The following is a 23,739-nucleotide window of genomic DNA, read 5'->3' on the forward strand; positions in this document are numbered from 1 at the left end:
TAAAAAATGCAGCCTGTAAATATCTAAATAGTTTCAGGTCTGACAATCTGAAACCCTCTCCAAGTCATTATTCTGGTTATCTCCAAGACAGTACTAATACTGCAAAGGCCTCCTAGGTTAGTGAAGGGGCAGTGGTGACAGGACATCTTCCATGATGCACAGAAGGAAAAGCCACTGGATCCGTTACTCCTTCCTTCCATCCTCATTTATTAGCTCGCATAATATGGGAATAAGTCGGGAAAAGGGGCTTTGAGTTCTGGTTGTCCAGAAAAAGAAGAGAGGGACTAAGGAGTTAGCTAGACTTAGGTGTTTTATCTCAATTTTCTCTGACCATCCCCTGCAAGCTGAGATTTTGTGAGGTGTTTATTTTGGACTCACCTATTTAAGTTGTAGAAGTGTTCTGTACTGGAGCTAAAGGCTTCAAGTATATCCTGTAGGAAAAAAAACAAAAAAAACAAAAAAACCTCCACATATAAACTACTAAAAATTTGCAGTGTTGCTTACAAATTATTTCAGTAATTTTTTGTTTTACTCAAGGGGTTCTCTCTGTTCTTTTATTATCACTGTAACAGAGCTTTTACTAGAGAACAGTGACAGTGCTACAAGAGATTAAGCTCTCTTTTTAATCCAACCTGTTTCACTTTTTTGCTCTTTATTGCTCATCACCGTTCTTGACATTTCTGTCTTCACTGATGGTGGAGGAGAGAGTTCTGCATGTTACAAACCACAAAGAATGATTAACTGTCCCTGATGTCTGTCCTGCAAGTCTGAACAGAAGTGTTGGTAATGACACTTTCCCACACAGCACTGGAAATGTTGATTATGTGACTGTTTCGGGTGCTAATAGCTTGATGAAATTCAGGCCTCAAGGCTGAAATTACCTGTGCCTCATTTCTCATTCTGATTCAAGCTTAAACTCCAAGTTCCTGTAATGTTCGCATTTCTGCAGATTATATGAGAAGGAACTACTTGCAAGATTTAATGGTTTTCTCTGTCATTTTCTTGAAGACCTTCAGCACTACTATGCCTTGAAGCTTGGAGTTGTACTGGCCAAGAGGGTGGACTCCAGGAATCAGAGTAGCCTTTCCTGCCCCTGGAAAAACATTAGCTGATTTTCACCATGGGATTTATAAAGGCTTTTCTTGCTTTAGCTGAAAAGGTCTGTACTCTGACTTGTCACATGCACTGGGTGCAAAGCCTGCACAATTCTTACTTCGCTGGCTCCACACTCTGCCTGACTCTCAGACACTTACTGAAGAATCAGTGCAGCCTTTCTCTCACTGAGTATTCCTATGTGCTAACTCTAGCTGATTAGCTTGATCTGGGATCTGCTGGTGGCTGCCTCTGACATTTAGGTCAGTTAATGGGACAGTAGCCATGTTGCAGCTGTGCTATATATCTGGCAAAGCCACTCTCACTTTGAAAGTAACCAGCTGGAGGACATAATCCCCAGATGTCTTGCAACATGTGTTTTGCCATGTCATGTGGCCGGGTGTATGACTGTTCTATGCTAGACACTCTCACTCAGCTATACGTCTGGTGCGTGACGTAGCGTGTGACCCAGCCTGTGGCAGCCCAAATGCTGGGACAGAAGGCAGCAGAGAGGTTTACACCCAGCTACTCAGAGCTCTGTTCAAATGGTACTGAGTAACTTCTAGAGACGGTCTCTATGGCAAAAGCAAACCTCCAACAGGAGATACAACTTCATCCAAGGGCAGAGAGACTGTTTCCTCCCCCAAGTAGCACTAAGTCTGTGTGTATCATTGTCTGAAAAATGCAATTGGGTCCCCCTTCTCCCCTCTTCTGCCTTTGCACGTACTTGCTGATGCACACTGCATGCTCTGTGCTACAGGAGTCTCATGAGGCAGAGAGCTGTAAAAGGGGACAGAGAACTTCTGATTCCAGGCCCAGTGCTGAGGTCTTGCAGACTTAATTTCAAATTCATCTGTGCTCTTGGTTGCCATGGGATATTCAAAAAGTTATTTTTGAAAATGTAAGAAGTGGCAGCCTTATTTTTGGCATTTACTAACTTTGCATTTTTTACTTTAACTCTCTGTGGGAGAAGGGCAGGCATTTTTTCTTAAAAGATCACTAAGTAGATTAAAATGTTAAATTGTGTGTTGGCTGTGAAGTAAGCACCCTAGACATAACACACCACAGAAATCAGCCTTTTTTTCCCCACTTTTACAGAGGTTTCTATATTTAGAACCTCACATGTTCAATTTGGTTTTAGAATGCTGATGTTAGAAGGGTAAAATAAAATTAATCTATCAAAGAGCTGGTGTTCAGACCATAAGGATGTGTCTACACAACCTGCCTATTCTATGCTGGAAGCTGAATTCTTCTTCAACTAAGCCAAATTTATCTCCCATCGATTTCTCCATAATTGCATCCAACCTACTATACGGAAGCAGTTCACTTGCAAAATAAAATAGCATCCTAAGGCATGTTTGTGGTGACTTCCAGAAGTACTGGCAGTGATTTAATGGAACAAACAGGAATGTGACAGCTTTGAACTAGATCCTCAGGATGTCTGCAGGATGATGGAAAATGTGTGTTTACAAAGAACATCCTTCCCTTTCATTTTTCTATTTCTTACCTGACTTGGATACATGAATAGTCAGTCAGTCCCAGAAGATGCATTTGAAGGGGTTAGCACCGCAGGATATACACTTCTAAATGCAAATATCAAAAGCAGCTTAAGGAAACCAAAGTAGGTTGCCCAAATTTGACAGAATTAACTGAATTCAAGTTGGTGAGCTGTGCATTTTTTAAACTTGAGTTATGAGGCCTCTATTCTTACTGCATTGCCATCATATTCTCAGGATATGTCCCCAGGCTCTGTGCAGATTTTTGTTCAATTCACATTGCAGTTCACAGAGACAAGTGATGCTACCCATATTTTTTGAAACAAAAGTTCTTCTTTTGTCAGAGATTCCCTTTGTGGCCTCTGAGAAACCACTGTACATTATTATATTATTAATATATTTGCCAAACTGGGACAATATTACTTCTCTGTCTCTTGGAGAGTCTTGAGGGATCAGTAGTGGGAGATGTCACTGCCTGTAGCAGTGAGGTTGGAACTAGATGATCTCTAAGGACTCTTACAACCCAAACCATTCTGTGAATAGACAGATTGTGCTTAGATGCTATGGGAATCAGAGGGTATAGAAGTACTTAAAATAGTAATCTCAGTAGAGAGAAGCTGACGATAAAGTCTTGTGAGCAATGAGTACAGGCTCCTTCCATCTGTGCTACAAGGGAGTTTCAAAACAGGACTGTGAAACACTAATTACGTCCTGGAAGGTATATCAACTCAAGTGAGGATTGTCTTATAGAAGGAATACTCTAAGGTTTTCTTTGCTATGCTCTACTGTCCTCTCTTAAGAGTTTTTGCAATACTTGTATTAGAATTTGGATTGAGGGTGGTGCCATTTTGCTTTCTTGGGTTGTCTGAGTATGGTTCCACTATTCCTCTTCCCTATCCCATCCCTGTTTAACTAAGCTAAGAGAGCTCCTTTTGGCCGCACAGTGTAAGCAGGGTGGCACCACTCTGCATCACACTCCACCATGAAGATGTACCCTTTCAGCACTTCAGGGTTCAGCTTATCTTTTTTATAGGATCAGCCGTATCTAAACAATAAGGAAAACTTGCAATGGTATATATTGCATATTTAACAAAGTCTAACTTTAGTTGAGCTCTCAGGGCAGAGGAGGAGGGGGAGCTAAGTGGTTTGCACCATGTCTAAGCATGGGGTCCTAGTTGAATTTAGAATAATTTTGTGTGGTAAGTCTGAACACCCTTAGAAGAAACAATGATAAAACAATCATAATAGCAAATGAAAAGTGATTATCAAAGCTTATAGCTAGCTAGCTGTGATCACAAAGAGCTCAAGACTTTTTTAGTCCTGCTCCAGACAGTAAGGAGGAGACATTGAACTGGCCATCGCTGTATGTGGCTGCCTGATGTTGGTTTGCTCAGCAGCAGAATAGAGAATGAGCATTTCCATTCACCATCTTAGTAAAAATGTGCATTGAAATGCAATGCTAAAGAAAAAAAATAAACTATAGCTGGCAAAGCAAATGCTTTTCCAGTTTGTACATGATTTCTGGAGTAATAGTAAAAAATTACATTTACACAGTTTATAGTTCATCAGGACTCATCAGTTCATCAGACATCAGGGAGATTTGTGTAGATAGCTAGAAAATGAGTTCTTTTTAGCTTCTGAAGGACTGTAAAAACCCAGTAGATTTATAAAAGATATAAGTCTTGTGGTTCAGGTGAAATGAAATCTCAGGTTAATTCCAGTTAAATGGAAAACTTCCCGTAAGCAAGTTACCCATACATAAGTAATGAAGGATTTCCCACCTGTCTCATGAAGAGCCTTGCATTAGTTGCTTCTTAAGGGGAATTGATTGCCTGAGACATATACCAGAATGTTGATCCCAACTTAAAATCACAGATTTTTTTTTTACTGTGTTTGAGATGAAAACCTAAGTTACTTAATTGATTTTATTTTTTTTTTAAGAGCAAAGAAGAGTATGAGCATTCAGTTAATTATTTTACTGAATTGGAAGTCAAGATGCTATATTGTGCCATAGGTTCTGGTTAGCAGTAGAAGACCTGAAGAAGAGACCTATCCGTGAAGTTCCTGCTCGCGTCCAAGAAATCTGGCAAGAATTTCTTGCTCCAGGTGCACCCAGCGCTATCAATCTAGATTCAAAAAGTTATGATAAAACTACACAGAATGTAAAGGACCCTGGAAGATACACATTTGAAGATGCTCAGGTCAGTTTGAAATCCTGTTTAGGGACATTTGAAATAGAATATTGGCTACTGAAGTTTATATAAAAATATAATTTATATTTGGGAATTTACTGGTAATGCTCTGTTCCTAAAATGCCATTTTGGCAGCACAAATGGGTAACATTCATTCATGAGGCCTATGAATAAAGATCTTCATTAAACTTCTGTGCTTGGCATAGAGTCTTCAAGTGGGCTTCAAATAAAGCAAAGCATATAGTGCAGTGAAAAACATATTTTCATGTTCCTATTTTCTTAATTTTCTTATTCAGTTACATTAAGTGAAAAGCTTCTTCCCCACACACATTGATTTCTAGATCTCAAGATCTGTGTCTGAAAGACTTCTGTTGATACAGACTCAGTGTCCGTTCTCTCAACGTGTGTGCATGTTACCATATATAGGAGTCATAGGTTCCCATCACGAAAAGAATACAACCCATGTGAGAAGTAACATTTTGTGACAGCTTCTGCAGTATTTTCGTATTTCATGGATGTTGTATATGCTATACCTTATTAAACTACTATCTACACAACATTGGGTAAACATCCTAAAGATCTGCTGCTCAATAATCAGTATTACAGCAGTAAAGAGCAGTCTGTAAATGTCTTATTTTACTTTTAGGAGTCTGATTTAGGCACAATTTGAATACCAACATCAAAAGATAATTTTTACCAGAGGTAGATTTGCGCAAATACTTCTATTTTTGAGATGGGAAATAAAAGTTTAAAATGGTTTCCTCATAGGGAAAAACAAGTTCTTCTCTATTAAATGCAGTACTTCATGTGGCTTACAACTTAATATTTCATCTTTGCAAGCTTCTGAGAAAAGCAACAGAAAATAATTGGATTCACAGTAAAAATAGTAGAACTGGTGCCATCCTTCCTTTTTCATCAGCAGCCCAGGGATGAAAATTTAATTATTAATGCAAAGTGAAATTGTGTCAAAAGGAGAGATTGAGATCATATCCCTGCAGATTTCTTGCAGCTTGATTATTGGGTCATCATCTTGGGAGTCAGGAGATGCTGCTGCATGTCCCACAAAGGAGAGCAGGGAATTAAATCAGGACTTCCTACTCTTTTGGGAAAGTTCCTCTGCCCTAAATAAGAGCGGAAATAATTCTACCATCTTTTCCTTTTGCTGTTATGAGAATAGCAACCTGGACACTCAGGATCATACTCAAGGTTTTGAAGTACTCCGCATTAAGCCAAACACACAGTTCTCACTTGCATCTGCTAATGCGCTGGAGATTTAGGAATGCAGTGTATAGCAAAGACATAAATTACACAAAAAAGCCATCTAGAAAGATTAAAGATTAAAAAAAAAAAAAAAAAAAAAAAAGGTCTTTGCAGTTGTGTCAGTAAAGGAAAATTAAATTCCTTGCCAATATTCAGTTGTTTTTTTCCAAAAATAAGTATAAAATTTCAAAACCATTTTACTTTCAGATCTCTGATTTTTATTTTTTTTTCCCCTTCATTTATGAAAGACAAGGATTATTCAGTCTTTATGCAATCAGAACTTTACTTCCTGTTAGACCTCTGTTTATTTGATCCAGTTCAGTGTACAACTTGAATCTGGAAGCCTCAGTTTCTCTGGGAAAAGGGGGCATACGGTACCTGCCTTTGTCTGACTTGAAGCTTGAGGACCTTACAGAGTGGCAGGGTTTTATTGGGAGTAGGGCTCTGCCTCTGCAAAAGGCTCTTTATGGCCTGTCAGATGGGAAAGAAACCACCTACAAGTTGTTCTGTCAGTTGTCAGGTCATTTACTTGTAGTTAAAAATGTTTTGAGAGCATTTCTGAACTTGAAAGATGGCACCATGGAGTTCCATGTCAAATGAGAGTAATACACAAGTGAAAAGAGACCAGTTGTGCTAAATAACATCCAGCCTCAATTCTTGACTAATGTGGCCATTAACATTACTACTAATAGAGCGTAATTTATTCTTGCTTTTCACACAATCACACAGAATCCCACAATGTTAGGGATTGGAAAGGACCTTGAAAGATTATCTAGTCCAACCCCCCTGCCAGAGCAGGAAACCCTAGAGTAGGTCACACATTAACATGTCCACGTGGGTTTTGAAAGTCTCCAGAGAAGGAGATTCCACAACCTCTCTGGGCAGCCTGTTCCACTGCTCTTCACTCTCACAGTGAAAAAGGTTTTCCTCATGTTTATGTGGAGCCTTCCATGTACCAGATTCCACCCCTTGCCCCTTGTCAAACCAGGTTTGTTTTTTGACAACATTTATATGCTCATCACCCTTAATATGTACAGTGGGAGCAGAGCTCTTTCTGCTCTCTGTTGGCTGCATGGGCTGCTTTTGTAGAAACTGAGTGGAATAAAAATTCCTCAAATGAACCAGCCTAAATTCTGAATATACACCAGAATTTCTCTGATTAGTGCAAGAAATTCAATGAAAGACACTTAGAGTAATTTCTAATATTCCTAATGCAACAGTTAAAATTTGCTTTAATTTTACCTTGCCATAAGTTTCAAACGAAGTGGTTTGATGGGTTTTTTTTATATTCACTAATTTTATGCAGTATTAAGCTGCAAAACAGTATTTGCTTTACAGTGTAATTGCTGTTTCCTGATTGCCATTCTATAAGTTTCCTATACTAAAAGGTAGGGTTTGCATAAAAAATGAAACAAAAGCTAACACAGTTCAGTAGATGTTTTAAAAATATTTTTAGTATTTCCTATTCATATCGTTTTTTCTACAAATCTCTTTCCTAATATTATGTCTAGAACTAGAATTATAAAGTGTCCAACATCACGGATTTTTAGTTTTTCTTAATTTACAGAAGTGAGAATGCTCCAAAAATAAAAGCTATATGAACTGCCTGTGTAATTTTTTTTTCTGGATAAGTGTTTCAAAATTTTCATATGCCTTGGGAGAATAAGTAACTTGGAAATTAAATTAGCCTGGAGCTGTTTTTCAATTTGCATGTGTATTTTCCTTTTTACGTTGTCAGCTGGATGACAGAATAAACATCTGTCAAAGGATACTTTCAAGAGTAGCCAGGGAATATCCTTCCTAACTTAAGCACTTATTTAAGATGCTGAATTAGAAACCTCTTACCTTTTCTCAGCCTGTGAAGTCAGAAAAGGATGTCCAGAAACGAATTCAGAAAGTCTGATGAGGAATGATCTGCAGCTCCTGATTTAGTCACTTAGCTAAGCTGGTGAATGTAAGGGAGGTTTAAAACAAGGCCTTAAGCTAAAACTTGGTTATAAGTTCTTAGGAAAATTATTCCATAGTGCAAATAGGAATCATGTGATGAATTCTTTATACATAGCAAATAGTTGTGATTTCTGCTTTAAGAGCAGAGCGCAACTCAGCCTTAGCTTCAGAACTGCAACCTGCTATCCCATAAGACTTCCTATTCAAAACAGTGCCAGCTGGTGTGCATTCCCAACTAAAACCTATGTGATTCCCTTCCATTTTACAGTTATTGTCTTTGGTGGGAGTAACAGCTCCTTCTTTCCCTTTCAGGAGCACATTTACAAGCTGATGAAAAGTGATTCTTATCCTCGTTTTATACGATCCAGTGCCTACCAGGAGCTGCTACAGGCCAAGAAAAAGGTATTGGTCCATCTTGCCTTTGTCTTGCCACTGTGCAAAGCGGTGGTTATGTTTGCAACAATACTCAGTCTTCTCTCCCCTGTGCCAGTGCAACTGGATATCTGGTAGGTGACCAGCTTGGCGTGTTTGGAGGGTCACATACACACAGGAATTCAATATACATATATGTGTATATATCCTGCATGTGGGCATGTTTCAATAAGTTAATCTAGCAAAACTTATTTTTATTTTTACATCCCATGTTGTACTGTTTTCTCTGTTATGAAGCACCTTAAATGGCAAAGTGCTTTACAAATACATTAAAAAAATAAAATAAAATCCCAGAAGAATAGTCTTTCATGTTTGCAAGTTTGCTTATGTAATAATTGTTGTTATCTTTATTCCACCTATAAAAGCTACAGAATGTGTTTAGAAACAATCTTATTGGTATGAATAACTTCTGATTTCAGCTATAAATATAGGGGCTTCCTAATTCTGTTTCTTTCCCAATTATCACATTAATAGTTTTGAGTAGGCTAGGAATCTGACTTGAAAGACTGATCATGTCACTTTTCGCCAAACAGAAGCTCATGTCTTGGTATGTAATATTTGCTTAGAAAAATCCAGATTATGGAATGAGATCTGAATAGACACAGCCCAGAGTATGTGGAGCAGCTTGTGCAATGCAGATTTTTATAATGATAAGTGATTTTATTAGTGGGCTCTAAATAGAGATCTCCTAGAAACAGCTGGGAGCCCTATGCCTGCAAAATCAGGGCCCTGGTTGTTACAGGAACAAGATAGTTATTAACACCATAACATTATATTGTTTATAATGGCAACCTAAATTTATATGAAAGTACTGTGTGATTTTGTTTTTTGTTCAAACATTGATTTCTGAAGATCCAATATAGAGAGAGATGTTGAAAATACCAGAAAGCTACAACTGTCCGTGTGAAGTCCTTAAGTTTGTGAATGTCAGTTCATTAACACAAGATGTGCACTTCATTGTTTCTTTTTTTTTAATTTTCAGTTTTTCTTTAAAGTCAATACAGTTTTATCCCCATAAAAAATTAATTTTATCAAATACAGTATCTGCTTTGCTCATCCCCTGTTTTGCAGAGTTCCAATACAGCTTCATACCTGTGTTTGCTTCCTGTTTTATACAAACTTTCTTTTGCAGTCCATTGTTTCATCAGTCATTCTTTTCTACTCCATTTTTTCTTGCTTTTCTTTTTCCCCTCCTTTTCCTTTCTGTTTCTTTGTTTTTATTTTAAATTTAAGTTGGAAAACACACTGGATCGTCGAACATCTTTTGAGAAATTCACACGCAATGTGGTAAGTTTGTTGCCTCAGAAGATTAATAAACCTGATGGGACATCCTTCTCCCCTCCCCCTCACTGATCCCTACTTTCCCTTTTTTGCTTCTCTAAACTGACAGTTAAAAGTCTATTTATCACAGTTTGTGAATTTCCCTAGGAACGACAGCTTTATAATGTGCTTTCATTACAACCCCTCTTCCCTAGACCCATTCCCAGTGACCTAGTCACATGTGGAGGAATGGGCCCTGTGGGAGCCACTTTTTTTTTTTCTTTTTTCATAATTGTAGTAAAGAATCTCTGAAAATCTGTTTGATGCTGTTACTTTTTTCTGGTGCCTCCCAAAATACTAAGTCTGACACAGTTTGAGTAAGTTGGATTTCCTTCATGTCTCCTTGTTATTTTACTAAAAAGGTTTTTCCTTTTTTTTCTTTTTTAATTGGACACAGGCAAAAACAAACAATAATTTCTCCATCTTCCTTAATGTCTAGCACAGCTTCTTCAGGACAAAAGAATTCATGCTGATGTTGCAGAAGGGTTTAATTTGGATTTCATTTTGACAGTGGACTACAAGAACTGGTTTTTATTTTTTAATATATAATTTTCAAAAGCTATTTCACAAAGGTAAAAAAAAAAGAAGGCTGGTAAATTTGCTGTGGATATTCTCTTTCCACCTGCCAAAAGTTCCACTGATTTCCTGATATGTGGGATTCTTTTAACTTATCAGTTTCTTTGGATTTTTTTTTTAACGTTGTGAAAGGTCAAACTAAAGCATTCAACACATTTATTTTTGTAGGGCAGAAACATCCCTATTTTCCCATGCCATAAAAACTGTACACCAACACTGAGAGCGAGCACTAACCTGTTATGAAAAGAGGTAGAAAGATCTTGGATTATACTCAAGTTTGTCTGCATTGTCTGTTGAATTGTGCAGGTGGTGCTGCTGTGTGTGCGTGTGCGTGTCTGTGGCTTTTCCTGTGACCTGGTTAGTGGATCTGTGTGCGTTGAAGTGAAAAATGTGAGAGCTTTCAGCAAAGATCATGGTTTTTGTTTTTTAGTTCCTAGGGAGGGAGAAGCAGTTCTTAGAAACTGCCTCCCAAATAATGAGGCTCAAGATTATTTCCTCAAGTATTCAAAATATATATATATATATATTTATATATACTTTCTAGCAATCAAAAAAATAAAACAAATGTAGTGAAAGAACAAAGTTTTGTGAGGCAGTGGGAATATCTCACATGTGAAAACAAAACTGTAATTATCTAACTACTTTCCTATAGGTAAAGGCTTCCTGTAATATGGTTTGAATCCACTGTAATCAGGAGAAAATTTTGATTCAATGGGATAAAGTCAGTAAAGGACACTAAAAAGTAAATAAACAAAGGAAACTATCCCACCATTTGAAACAAAAACCCCTATATTTTGCATGGTGATGTTGCCATAGCATGTTGCAGTGTGATTTGTGTGTTGTCTAAGCAGGTTGATCTATAAAACAACATTGTACATGCTAACATTATACATGATAAATACGTGATAATTCCATAGGAAGTTCCATATTAATTAAAGAACCTGTGACAATAAAAGAGAGTGTAGAGAGTAGGTAGTGCATCTGGGACCTCAGAGAGCCAGGCTTTTTCCCTGTCACAGTGCCTGGCAAGCTCAAATAACTACATTTATTCATAGGAATTTAAACAGCCCACAGCTCAGGAATTGGTTGTGATAAAGAGTATGTAAACAAGTGGCTATGAGAGAAATAGCATGATGCAGACAGATTTGAAGAGAATACAGCACAGAAAAGGGAAAAGACAGGCTGGGAGGCACTGAGATGGTTCTTTGATAATCCCTCTCAGAGCAGCATTACTTATAAACCAGCAGTTCTGTGTGCAAACACTGGGGCATTATGCCCTGCAGGCATGCCTGATCTTCATCGTGCTAATCTCAGGACAGAAGTAGCAGAATAGCAGGATGCCAGAGATGCAAAGCAGGCCAAATAAACCAGCTGTGAGCTAGAAATGGGAACCAGGATTTTGGGATGTGAAGCATTAGTGCTTCTTCAGTACAAGAGGGCAATTATTTTTTTTCATGGCGCAAGCTATAAAATAAAAATTGTGGGTTTGCTTTTTTTTCAAACTACTTCCTGTGAATCCAGGTGGAGTCTGTCAAGTCGGGTCAGGTATGAAAGTAAAATATGCCAGTGCTGGATCTGTATTTTCTATTACATTGGCAGCTCTGAAGCTTGCAAATTAATAAAAAATGTCAGCATGCTCAAGTGCAAATGTTTTCTGGAAGATGACCTAATTCACATAACCCATAGCCCCAGGACCCTTTGCCAGCAGGCATCCTTGTGCTTCTCTTCTTGTTATCCGTTATGATGACTTTATAATATGTAATTATCTACCTCGATACAGTGGTTCCAAACAGCAGGGATGAGGGAAATGTTCCTCAGAATATCCTATGGTGTACTGATTAACATGTTCAACTGTGAAGTGAGGGACTGTGGTATAGATCTGTTCTGATGAATACAGAGAATAGGTGAGAAAAGGGTCTTCTACAACCTGGAGAAATGCTGTCATCTCTTTATGATACAGTAAAATGAAAATTACAGTTTTTCTTCTCCTCTGATGGTTTAGAAAATTTAGCCTAATTTTCACTGTTGTGTTTTGGTTTTTTTCTTATTTATATCAAAGTGGGTTTACATTTAGCTAAATTAGTCCTCAGATTTTTCCATTTGAACTGTTCAAAAAGACCCAGTAACCTTGGTTGTGCCTAGGGACTGAACCTAAGAAGATGGACTTGTAATTTATAACCTGATTTGTTAAGATGGAGACTATAAGAGGCTCCTGATAAGTGATGATTGAAAGTGGGTTATACTAGCTACAGAAAGCATGTGTTAAACTAGAAAGTTTAGAAACTTTGTAAGTGCAATCATTCTGTACTACTGCTTGAATTAAGTGGAAATAACCTAGTATAATGAGTCGTTATTCTAGTCTGATGGGGAAAAAATAAAAATGGAGCTATATTCACAAAAAAACCCTAGACTCAGCTCTGCCTTTCTTTGACCTTGGAGAGTTTTCTTTCCAGAAAACTTTCAATTAGTTGGTGCACTTTATGAAGGCCTTAAATGCTCATCTTGAAAACAGTGGCTATTTAGAGTGCTCTGTGCATTTTAAAGTACAAAGTTGCAAATGCCTTTGGCAGTCTGCAGCACACAATATGAATTCTATGAATACAGAAACAGGTCTGGATTCACACACAACATAGATAAAGTAATAGCAAAATGGCATTTCCTATATGTAATATTTATTACCGAACACTTTATTGTTAGTCTCTGAGTAGTAAGCACAGCTATTCTTGGTTTGCCTCACTTATTCACAGTCCCAGGTATTGTGTGAAAATATAGAGCACATATGCTTTGGCACTGCTGGAATGATGCCACTGGATAAGTGGCCTAGGAGTAACACGGGCAACCGCAAGTGTCACAGCTCTGACTCAGAGGCATGAGAAGTGGTGGTGACACTGTGCTCTGTGCTCCCCCACGGTCAGCTCAGCCCCTTGGGTTTCTTTTTGGGAGTAATTAAGGTCTAGTCCCCTAAGGGTCCCCAAGGAAGCAAGTAAGGAAGCTAAAGGCATAAGTCAAGGAGCAGGGGAATTTCATTGCTTGCTACAGTAGTAGAGAGAAGGAAATTAGCTGTTTCATTGTCATTTAAAAACTGAAATCCTTTTTTCAGGAATGTACATAGGGAAAAAAATCCATATTAAAAAAATATGAAAAAATATTTTTTAAATCAGGAAACTTCCTCTACCTCAAATACTAGCATCTACATTACAGAATTAAAAAAAAAAAAAAAGTGACAGTGGCAGACTGGACACCTTTGTGGGCTCTATCCTGGTGCCTAGCTACCATCACGGGTCTGGAAGCCTGAAACAAAGGGATCACATTCACAGGGTAGTGGGCTAATTTCATTTCACCCCATGTAAATTTTCTTATCCCACCAGGAACAAAGTGGGGCAAGAAGGTGCAGTCTCCCTCCCCAGAGCTGCCTGGGGGGAAATGCTCCATCATCACGTATTGGTGTTATGGTTCCAGATACCACCATCAGTGTTAGAGTTTCATCTATTGCTGTCCAATTATAGAGAAGGTAAAAAAGAAAAGTGCTTCTAGCACATTTGTGATGTTTTATGGAAATATAGCCAGTACAAACCCAACCACATTCAGTTAATAAACTAGACAGCCATCAGATGATAATTATCCTCACTCATCACCTCATAAACAAGACCCTCCACTTAATAACTCTCAGTTTAAAACCATTGTATCTTAAATTACCCCATACCCATTCCAGCTGTCTTCTCCCACGGAGCTGGAAGAACTCACTTACCAGTGTTCTTTGATGTTTTCCCCCACCAAACTAGTAACAGTAGACCTTTTCATGCGTAAGATGTGAAATGTGAAGTCCATTGAACAGAGTGCATTTTCACAGAAGCTGAGTCCAATGTCTCTTAACATGACTTAGCAAGTTATGGTCTAGAGGTAGAAACTAAAACTCATAAAAATAGCTTCCTCAGTTGTTAGCAGTGGGGGATATACTTTCTAGATGCTTAAACCTGAGTAATCTCTTGTCATGTTAAAAACTATCCCTTTAGTAAAGAAAGTTTCTTATGTGAACAAGTAAAACCTGTGTACACAAGAGCCCTACTGTGCCAGACCCAAAGCCTGTCTAGCCCTGAAATCCCACCAAGGCCTCTAATTTTCTTGAGGATAGGATTGTGAATGAGCTTCAATGAAATAACAGCTGTTGGATTTCATGTTCAATATACAGTCAGGAAAGAAATGTCAGTTAGACTTTTGAATTTACTTACAGGTTGTTCCTAAAATTTAAACCAAAAAATAGCTAGTCAATAAAAGAATTCACAAAAATTCTTATTTGACAAATAAAAATGGATAAAAAAAATAATAAGCATTTGTAGAAATTGAGGCTTTTACCATTTCAGGCAAGATACACCTTACTGGTGTTTGAGTAAAAAGAAGTGATAAAATCATTGAGATTTTTAGTTTGAATAAATAATTAGTTAAAAAATCTACTTGTAGGGGTTTTTTAGACATGATGCCCAGGCTAATGAGGAGAACAAAAAAGAGCATCTGTAGGACATCCACCAAGGACTGGCCTCCTTGTCCTTTTCTGCAATGGCTGGACCTAAGCTGCTGCACTCTGTGCAGAGAAGAGCTGAAGAGTAGCACTTGCACAGCCAGGTTCATCTGAGCAAGGAGCCAGCACTTACTGTTCAGGTACTAGGCCAGTGTCTGCCATTTCCCAGATGACAATTATTTACCTGAGTCTTAAGATATTTGCAGGAATGAGAACTCTGAAGGAGCTGCAGAGAGGCATAGAAACCTGAGGGATCAGGCCCAGGACAAATATACGAAAAATATTTGTCTAGTGCATTGGTGCCTTGGAAACTTGTATGTGTGACCCCCACACTTCAGAAAGTTATTCAAGTTCAAACTACCCTATCCAGCAAGAGTTTCTAGGTTAATCACAGATGAAAGCAGCTCATCAGTAAATGAAAAGATTAGTGCAAAAGGAGAAAGAAATTGGGACTGTCATCCAATTTGAAACAAGCCAAAATAGGAATGCGGTCACTCAGCTGCTGCCTTCCGTCTGTGGACCGCTCCAGGACATGGTACGACTCTAATGAGAAACCAACAGAGGACTGCAAATCCCTATGATAGGCAGAAGGATTTTCCTGCACATGCAACTACTTAGTGCTGCAGCTGTGCTGACAACTTGTGCCCCAAATTCTGTTAATGCTGATCTCTTTCCCTTCCTCACATGTCTAGAAGAGACACGGTGGCTGAGAGCAGCGTCCTGTGCTGCTGCGGAAATCGACGCAGGATCCTGACCCCCCTGAGCAGTGCTAAAGCAGTTCCTTTGTGCTAAAGGAACAAGGGCTGCCTAATCTTGGAAAGGAACTTACTGTTTCTGCCCTGGTACCTCTCCAGATGTGCTTCTGTCAGGGGCTGTTCATATACAGGCTTTGTGTGTGGTGCACTGCGATGTCACTTGGGAGCTCTCCCTGCCGATGCCAGCTGAGCTGCTGGTGCACTGCAGGTGTGTTGCTCATGAGCAGAGGGGGAACAGTGAGAGCAAGGAGAGTCGATTCTCACTCTGCATCTCATTTTGCTCACAGCAGAGTTCACACTGTTTCTCTGTTACACCTGGTCAGATGGGTGGAATTCTCATTTCTGGTTCTACCAGTATCAGTCCTGGGGAGTAGCATCTGCACTGGCAATAAAGAAACATAAAAAAAGGAGCCATTGAGCTTGCTTAGCAGAAAGGAAGAGAATTAATCTTCTACAAGGAAAAGACTTGATCTTCCTCCACCATATATTTCAGCTCTGTCCCCTGTATAAATTGACTATTGAATATTGAATTCTTATAAGCCATGTGTGTGCTGAGGTTGTTGCTGACTTGTTTGCTGGATTATTTGAGGTGTTAGTGTCATCCTGCATAAATAGGTCAGTCAGGACATTTGTACTTGGCAGCTCATAAATCTGCTGCTCATAAATTTTATAATTTTCCCCCTAAATTCTTGGAAAGTACAATTGAAAGGACAACTCTATGTTACTGTTACTGACACACTAAGGTAGGGACATTAACACTGAGGCCAACTGATTTCATACTCTTAGATACACTAGCTCGCTCCAATAGCTGTGCTGCCTCCTTGTGCTCTGACTCCCTTGTTACAGGATATGTGTGGGGGTTTCATTTTGGCTTCTGTATTGTTACTCACATTGTTAAATAGTTCAAGTCCATGTATCTGCAGTGCACCAAAAAATCCTAATCCTGTTTAGAATTTGGCCATATACTTCTAAATGTTGGTGGCAAGAATATGTTGACAATATTAAGGATCTCCTTTTCATTATTCAAACATCTGCTACTTCTTCCACTCTTTTTTTCAATTGCTCTTTAATCTCATTAGCACGGGAAGCATTTTCCTATGTGTGATGACTCATAATCTGCACCTTTCAAAATTGGCCTGTTAGATGTACTTACCTAAATCAAAATTTGGCTTATGGAAATTCTATTAACATTGTATTTGAAAGAAAGAGCTGGGCTCAGAACTTGAGTTATGACCCACAAGGGTTGATGCTTACATCATCAGTCTGTAAATTGAGTAGATCTGGAAATCTCCTAGAAGTGATAATTACAAAATCCTACTGGACAGAGGTGAAGTAAAAGTATACTCATCAACAGAGTTGGAAAGAAATATTATGTAAATGGGAAAATAACAAATCCCTGCAGATCTGAGTAAGAAGGTGAGATAATTCTGCATTTGAGGCTGATATGGATTCTGTATATTAAAAGCTTATTTTCCCAATCAGAGAACTAAGTGTGATTCAGGATAAACATGGAAGATCTCTTAAGGAGGGTATATCTTCTAAGTTGTCACTTTTCCACTGTAAAATAAATTAGAAATACTAATACTTGGAAAAACTGCATACGTTATTGTTGTTCAGATGGAGACTGTATCTTTAAGTGTAACATGTTCTGAGGCAGGCAAGGGAGGTGGAGGAGAGGACCATCCCGAGAAATCCTGACCGCTGTAGGGCTTAGGAGAAAAAGTACTCAAAGCTCAGTGATAGCCAGGGAGCAAGTGATGTAGAAATATGGAAAAATTTTGTCATAACAGCTCACTGTGTCTATACCGGAAATTTTAAATAATATGTAGAATAAACTTACACAAGTCAGATCAACTAGCTAACAACTAGGTTTTGGCCTGCTTTTAGGTCCAAAGTTCCTAGTTAATGACATATGACATTCATTCCTGAGAATTTTATTATGGTTCATCTAAAAATTCCAGGGAATTACAACTCTGAAATAATCAATTGTTGCAGATAAGAAATTAAAAAACAAACAAACAAATAAATAAATAAATAAAATCACAGATTTTATCCTACAGCAAGAGCTTGTGCAGCTTTCCAGTGGATTATTGAGCAAATTTTTTCAACAACTAATAGAGAACTCCTGGTTTAATTGTTTTAATTAACTGGTTTATGCAGTTAAGTACTACAGGAAACTCCTACATATTTACAGAAAGTAGCCAGGCCTGTAGGCCTGTAAACTTTAACACAAAGGACTTAATCAAAGGTAAAGATAAACTTACACTCAGTATCATCCTAGTTTATGTCCAAGGCATAATCATGTCCATAATTTATGTCCAAGGCCAAGCATGAATTGCCAAACAAAACACTTAATTTTGGACATTCTGTTTTAAAATGTATTCCAGTGCCACACAGCTGCTTAAAATTTGTTTACTCTTTAAAAATAAAAGATGTCTCAGTATAACAGCTTAACTGTTTCATTAGAGGATAACTTAAGTTAAGGCTTAACAAGAGTCAAGAAGTTGTGAATTTAATGTAGGTAGAGAGTGAGAGTTAAAGCTAGACATAGGAAAGAGAGTGTGTCATGGTTTAACCCCAGCCAGCAATTAAGCACCACAATTAAGCTCCTTGCACACTCCTTCCTGTCCCAGTGGGATGGGGAAAAGAATCAAAAGCAAGACAAGTAAAGCTCCTGGGTTGAGATACAGACAGTTTAATAGGACAGAAAAGGGAGTGAAAATAATAACAACAATAATATACAAAATAAGTGATGCACAACACATTTGCTCACCACTTGCTGACCAGCCAGTCAACCCCTGAGCCACAGTGTCCCCTGGCCAACTCCTCCCAGTTTACATATTTGGCATGATGTCATGTGGTATGGTTGGCTTGCTTGGGTCATCGGTCCTTGCTGTGTTCCCTCCCAGCTTCTTGTGCACTCCCAGGCTCTGCAGGCAGGGCAGGAGGAGAGGATGGAATGTCCTTCACGTAGTCGTTCACTAATCAACAACTAAAACATCAGTGTGTTAGCAACAAAATTCTCATCCTGACTCCAGAACACTGCACTATACCAGCTACTCAGAAGACAATTTATTCCAGCCAAAACCAGGACAGCATGCCAGGAATGACACTTTCCATCTTTTAAAGAAGCAAGTATTAATACTGTCAGGTGATATGGTGTACCTGATGGAAGAGCAGACTAACCCAACATTGCAGATCATCTCAGTTCCCTTCAGAATTGTATTGCATTGTATTCATCCTAATTTATTCAGCTTGTATTTCAGAGCACAAAGAATAAAACAGTTATTCTTCCTTTTATAAAGACCCACTAATACATTGCATTTGAGCAAATGCTCGAAACGAACTTGCAGATCCCTGTGAGCATAAATTTAATTAATAATGACAGTAGATATTAAATCGTGTAATTGCACTGAGTTATAATACAGCAGATGACTTAACAACTCATCGATATGGCAGAATAAGTTCATTTGCCATTTACTGCAGAAGATGTAGCATCTCTCCACAGTTACAGTATTTCTTACTGTAGTCTCCTTGTCATCAGTTGCATTTTTCTGAGTTGTGCACTTAAAATGAATAATACAACAAATGTAAGTATGAAATATCCAACTGGACAGTTAGAGAGAGCCACTTGCTATTTAATGTTTTTTGATCTATTTGTGTTACATTATCAGGGTATGCCTGTGGTATTTTGAGGAGTGATGTAAGCTTGCTGTGCCAGCTTTGCCTCTGTTGAATCTGAGCCACGGTAGGATGGCCCTAGCAGAGCTGACTCCTTTTATGTGCCTTAGGAGAGCTAATTCCTGTTATGTGGTTTTATGGCTTTTGTCTGGCTCAGATAAAGCTCAAATCTGCCTGAAATATACCATGGTGACATACCCTACACCATCCTCTCTATTCTGTAGACCTAATTTCTGTGGAACACTCATTCTGTTGTATTAAAAAAAACTTGCTAAATGAAACTGCATCCTTGCAATCAGAGGAATGATGAGGAAAATAACAATGTGGAAATCCAAACACCTTCAAAGCAGTGTTATGCAGGCACATGTAATATACCTGACCAATGTTCCTAACAAATAATAAATACGGTCTTAGCAAACTGGTAGATGAATATTGGAAAATCTGCTTTCCTGTTTTTATGCAATCTACCTCTTAGTTTCTTACCAGAACTTTAAAGTAGCTTTTTGTCTTGGGTGGCAGAGCTACTGCAGCCTGCACATTCATCTTTGTAGCACAAGGGACTCTCACTTGCAGCAGCCTTCTTCAAGTTCTGGGTATTACCAACAACAAAAACCTCAACATTAGTTTCTCCTCAGCCAAAACTAACCTCATACAGGAATGGCCTTTAAATTTGCTGGCTTATCCCGTGAAACAATGTGGCTGGCTGGCAGTGCAGGTGTTCAAGGGTAAGGGCTTTCTGTGGTTTCAGATTTGACAGACTCCAGTTGGTTCCCCTAGTTATTTGACAGTGATGTGGCAACACTAAGTGGTTGCTGATGAACAGGTTTGCAGTGATCATGCCTCTGTTTTCTGTTTTTGTTTTTTTTGTTTTTATCTTTTCCTCAGGGGAAATCGCTCACATCAAAGAGGTTAACCAGTCTAGTGCAGTCCTACTAAAAGGATCACCTTGTAGCATGGAAGCAGACTCAAATCATTATACATACTTTGTAGCTCACTGATTGCCTGACTCAGAGGACAGTAGAACAAGATGTTGCATGAGCAAGGACCTGACTTGTTTTCTTTTGTGTATACTAAGGCATTACAGACTCCGAGGGACTCTCTAGCCTTTCGATGCCTCCATTTCGAAAACTGTCTGCTCACTTCCTCCTTCATATCAAGCTGGATCTGTGTCTTTTTATTTTCTGCAAGCTCAAGTACAGTGAAAAAAAAAGCTTCTGCTAGGCACAGTTTATTAAAAAAATACGTCAATCAAAAAACTGGAAGAAATGTAAAAAATGCATATATTAATAAATATACATATGGCATCACATTTATTGCACAATAAATTAGCACAGAAGGTTTCATTTCACTGATGTATTCACATTGAGAAAGAAAGCCTGTGTCTTTGTCTGTTGTCTGTATATTCTCTGTTAATGTTTCTTGCATTTATTTTTATACCATATTTAAAAAAGAACACCTTTTACTCCAGATGTATTAAAGTTGATCCTTTCTCTGTAAATTTGTGTATGTTTATATTGTTGTTTTATCTTTCATTAAAAGATGCAGAATCTCTTTCCTTTGGGAAGTTTGAGATTTTAATATTGAACCTGATGATTAGTCAAGAGCAAAATTATCCCCAAAATCGTCCCCAAAAGTTACACATCTTGTGCTTTCCAAAAAGTGACATGGAATGGCATTTTCTTTCTCTCAGTGACACCAAATCAAACACACTTTATTGAAAATCATTTACTTTTTATTTTCTTTTTATCAAGCTAGCAGCAGTGAGACCTTTCCAGCTTGCTCATCATCACATAAGCAAACCTTTTCTTGAAGCTAGACCCGCTCTGTACTAGTGCAGCCTGTCCACACAGTGATTCAGTCGCTGCCTGAGACCAGATCGGCTGAAACACATTTCCTTAGGAACCAACATGGACAAAGCTGGCTGAAAACACAAGTGCATACTTGCTAAATAGGAAGGACAGTGTTTATTTCTCCTTGCTGTTGTGTGTGATGCAATGCAACATTTTGAGCTGAAAAAGTAGCGTTTTGGGAGTTCTAAGTATACTGTCTGTAGAGCAAACCCTGGGTAGCGACGGAGGAGGCTGTCCTTTTAATTCAAGGGCTCTGTTCAGGTGTGCTGTTTGTTGTGTGTCTGTTGCTCAGGTTACTCACACAGAGACCTATTGACAGATTTACGAGAGCATGTAGCCGTTGCCTATGAGACAGCAGATATGGAGCTACTGAAACTAAACTGAGCTGAATCCAGAAATCTCTGCTTGGCCTAGGAAATGGCGCTTTTGACAGAGAGGTGATGTAAGGATAGGCAGAATCTATGAGCAGAAAAGTGACGATGGGAAGTAAGTTGAATGACAAGTGCTGATATCTCCAGGGCATCATAGGTTGCACAGCACAAGCAAGCCTTTTAAGCAATGCACAGGATAGACTCAGGACAGCCAACTCGAGTACCATCTGTCATACTGAGAAACAGCAATCTTGTTTCAAAGGGACTACCAAAGCTAAAAATGCACACCCATATGCATACAAAAAAAGTGGGACAGTAATAGACACAATCAGGCAATAAATTTTAATATAGTAATTCTATAGCCATTTAACATCAGATAGTGACCAGAATTGCTGCTGCTGGAGACAGGGCTCCTGTGCAGAGCAGCTGTGGGTAGAAGGGAGCTGAGCTGCCTTCTGCAGGGAGCGCTCACTTCTCCGTGGTCTCTATCAGTAGCCGGCTGCAGCTGTAGCCCTGACTGCAGCATCTCTGAGGAGGTAGTCTGAACGAACCCAGGACCAAACACATTGAAAATCACCATGAATGGCTGTTCCCCAGGTTTTTTTCTTGGTTGGGATTTCTGGAGGTTTGGGATTTTTGTTTATTTTTCTTGTTTTCACATGCCGCTGAGTTTCTGGTTTCTAGCTAGGATGATAATCACTGGTTTTAAGTGTCTCAGTTTTTGCTAGCACAATTCCACCAAGCCTTTATCAGAAAACACTGGAAATGCCCCATGAGAGCTTAATTTTATCAAGAGCTACATCTAGGTCAACTCAAAATATTCAGTCTATGGAGGCCAGATGAATTTTAATAAATTGAACATTGAACCCTGGATCTTAAACTCTGAGATTTAATTTTCCTTTACCACACAAATGCAAGCTCTTAGGCATGAACGTGGGCCCAGGCAATCCACAGAAATTTGAGTTCTGTTTCAGTTCTCAGTGCCAAATAGTTATTTATTTCCAAACTCCTGCTGCCACCAATTGCATCAGCTGGTGCATTGCCTGCTTTGCCTGAGGAGTTAACTAATTAGATACCAGTCTCTGCTTGGAAGACTCACTCCCTTCTAATAACTAAGGTTTCAAATTCATGCCTTATTTCATGCAACTTTACCCTAAGATTTTTTTTTTTTTCCTAAATCACTTTACAACACCAACTGGCTCATAAAAATATGTGGATCATTTGTATTTCTAATAGTTCTTTTCTTTCCTTTCAATAAGTATGAACTTGTTATTGAATGGATGTTGTTTCCTGTTTTTGCACAGGATTTAACACAGTGTCTGTGAAGTAAGCATATGTGTTACTTATACACATTTCAAAGTAGCCAGGGAGCTGTGTTAAGGTTTCGTTTGAGCTTAGTTTCAAGCGATGCAACTCCACTGTCACACATGAGTGAATTTGGCCCAAACAAAATCTCTTCTTCAACCAGATGATTTTTAAAGGGTTTGTGAGCAATCTTTTGATACCTCACCTGATCACTGTCATCTGCCGATGATACAATACTGAGACTGGCAACTCCAAGTAGGGGCAAACTTCCTTTTACCTCCCCACAGAGAAAAACGAAATGTCTTTTTCAAACTTATATGAAGATCCACTTCCAAGAATTAAGAGTAACACAGATTAAGGCATGTTTGTATAGCCACCAGACAGCTGAGGTATGATTGTGGTTACACATTGAAATACCCACTAGGAATTTCAGTGTGGCCACGAGTCTGCTGAGGGAAAAAGGACCAAGAGAGAAATCCAGTCTGAAGGGACCACATTTCTTGTCTCCTGAGGAAGAGCCATCAATCACTGCCTTCTGGCTCTGCTCAGAAAGCTGGAAATGTATTAATTATAGTATTAACTAAAATAACCACTTGGAGCTGGGGACTGTTGAGAGTTTGGGTTCATCAGACAGTATCTTTCCTTATGCATCTTTGTTCATAAAATAGCTCTTAAGCCTACAGAGGAAAAAAGTGTTTGCTGGTGCTGCTGCACCCTTGGTAAGGTTTTCTGCTCCCAGACCAGCCTGAGAACAAAATTGCACAATAGGGGAGGTGGGGGCTTCCCTGGCACCTACCTGAGAAGAGCAAAATATTCACCCATTCTTCTGCCCATCAAACCTACAAATCCAAAGTGGGAGGAGAAGTGCCTGGAAAAGTGACAAGAGAAACTGCAAAATGCTGAGCTGAAACAGTAGTGGAGACTGGCCAAAAATTAATGAGATGAA

The 23,739-nt window shown here is 38.8% G+C and overlaps 1 protein-coding gene across 7 annotated transcripts in view; it reads left to right on the forward strand.

Annotated features, from left to right (window-relative positions):
* The window catches only part of RGS7 (regulator of G protein signaling 7), a 264,913-nt gene that overhangs the window by 227,646 nt on the left and 13,528 nt on the right, over positions 1 to 23,739 (forward strand). For 2 of the 7 annotated variants that reach the window (XM_051615774.1, XM_051615776.1), the window contains 4 exons: positions 4,603 to 4,789; positions 8,300 to 8,389; positions 9,653 to 9,706; positions 20,343 to 20,818. In XM_051615774.1, the coding sequence (XP_051471734.1) occupies positions 4,603 to 4,789; positions 8,300 to 8,389; positions 9,653 to 9,706; positions 20,343 to 20,591 (580 nt within the window). In that variant the 3' untranslated portion in view covers positions 20,592 to 20,818. Of the gene's footprint in view, positions 1 to 4,602; positions 4,790 to 8,299; positions 8,390 to 9,652; positions 9,707 to 10,483; positions 10,565 to 20,152; positions 20,819 to 23,739 lie in introns of those variants that run through there. The other 5 variants (XM_051615779.1, XM_051615780.1, XM_051615775.1 and 2 more) reach the window with 5 other exon arrangements.

This window comes from Apus apus, chromosome 3 (genome assembly GCF_020740795.1).
Source record: "Apus apus isolate bApuApu2 chromosome 3, bApuApu2.pri.cur, whole genome shotgun sequence".
Classification (NCBI taxonomy): Eukaryota; Metazoa; Chordata; class Aves; order Apodiformes; family Apodidae; genus Apus; species Apus apus.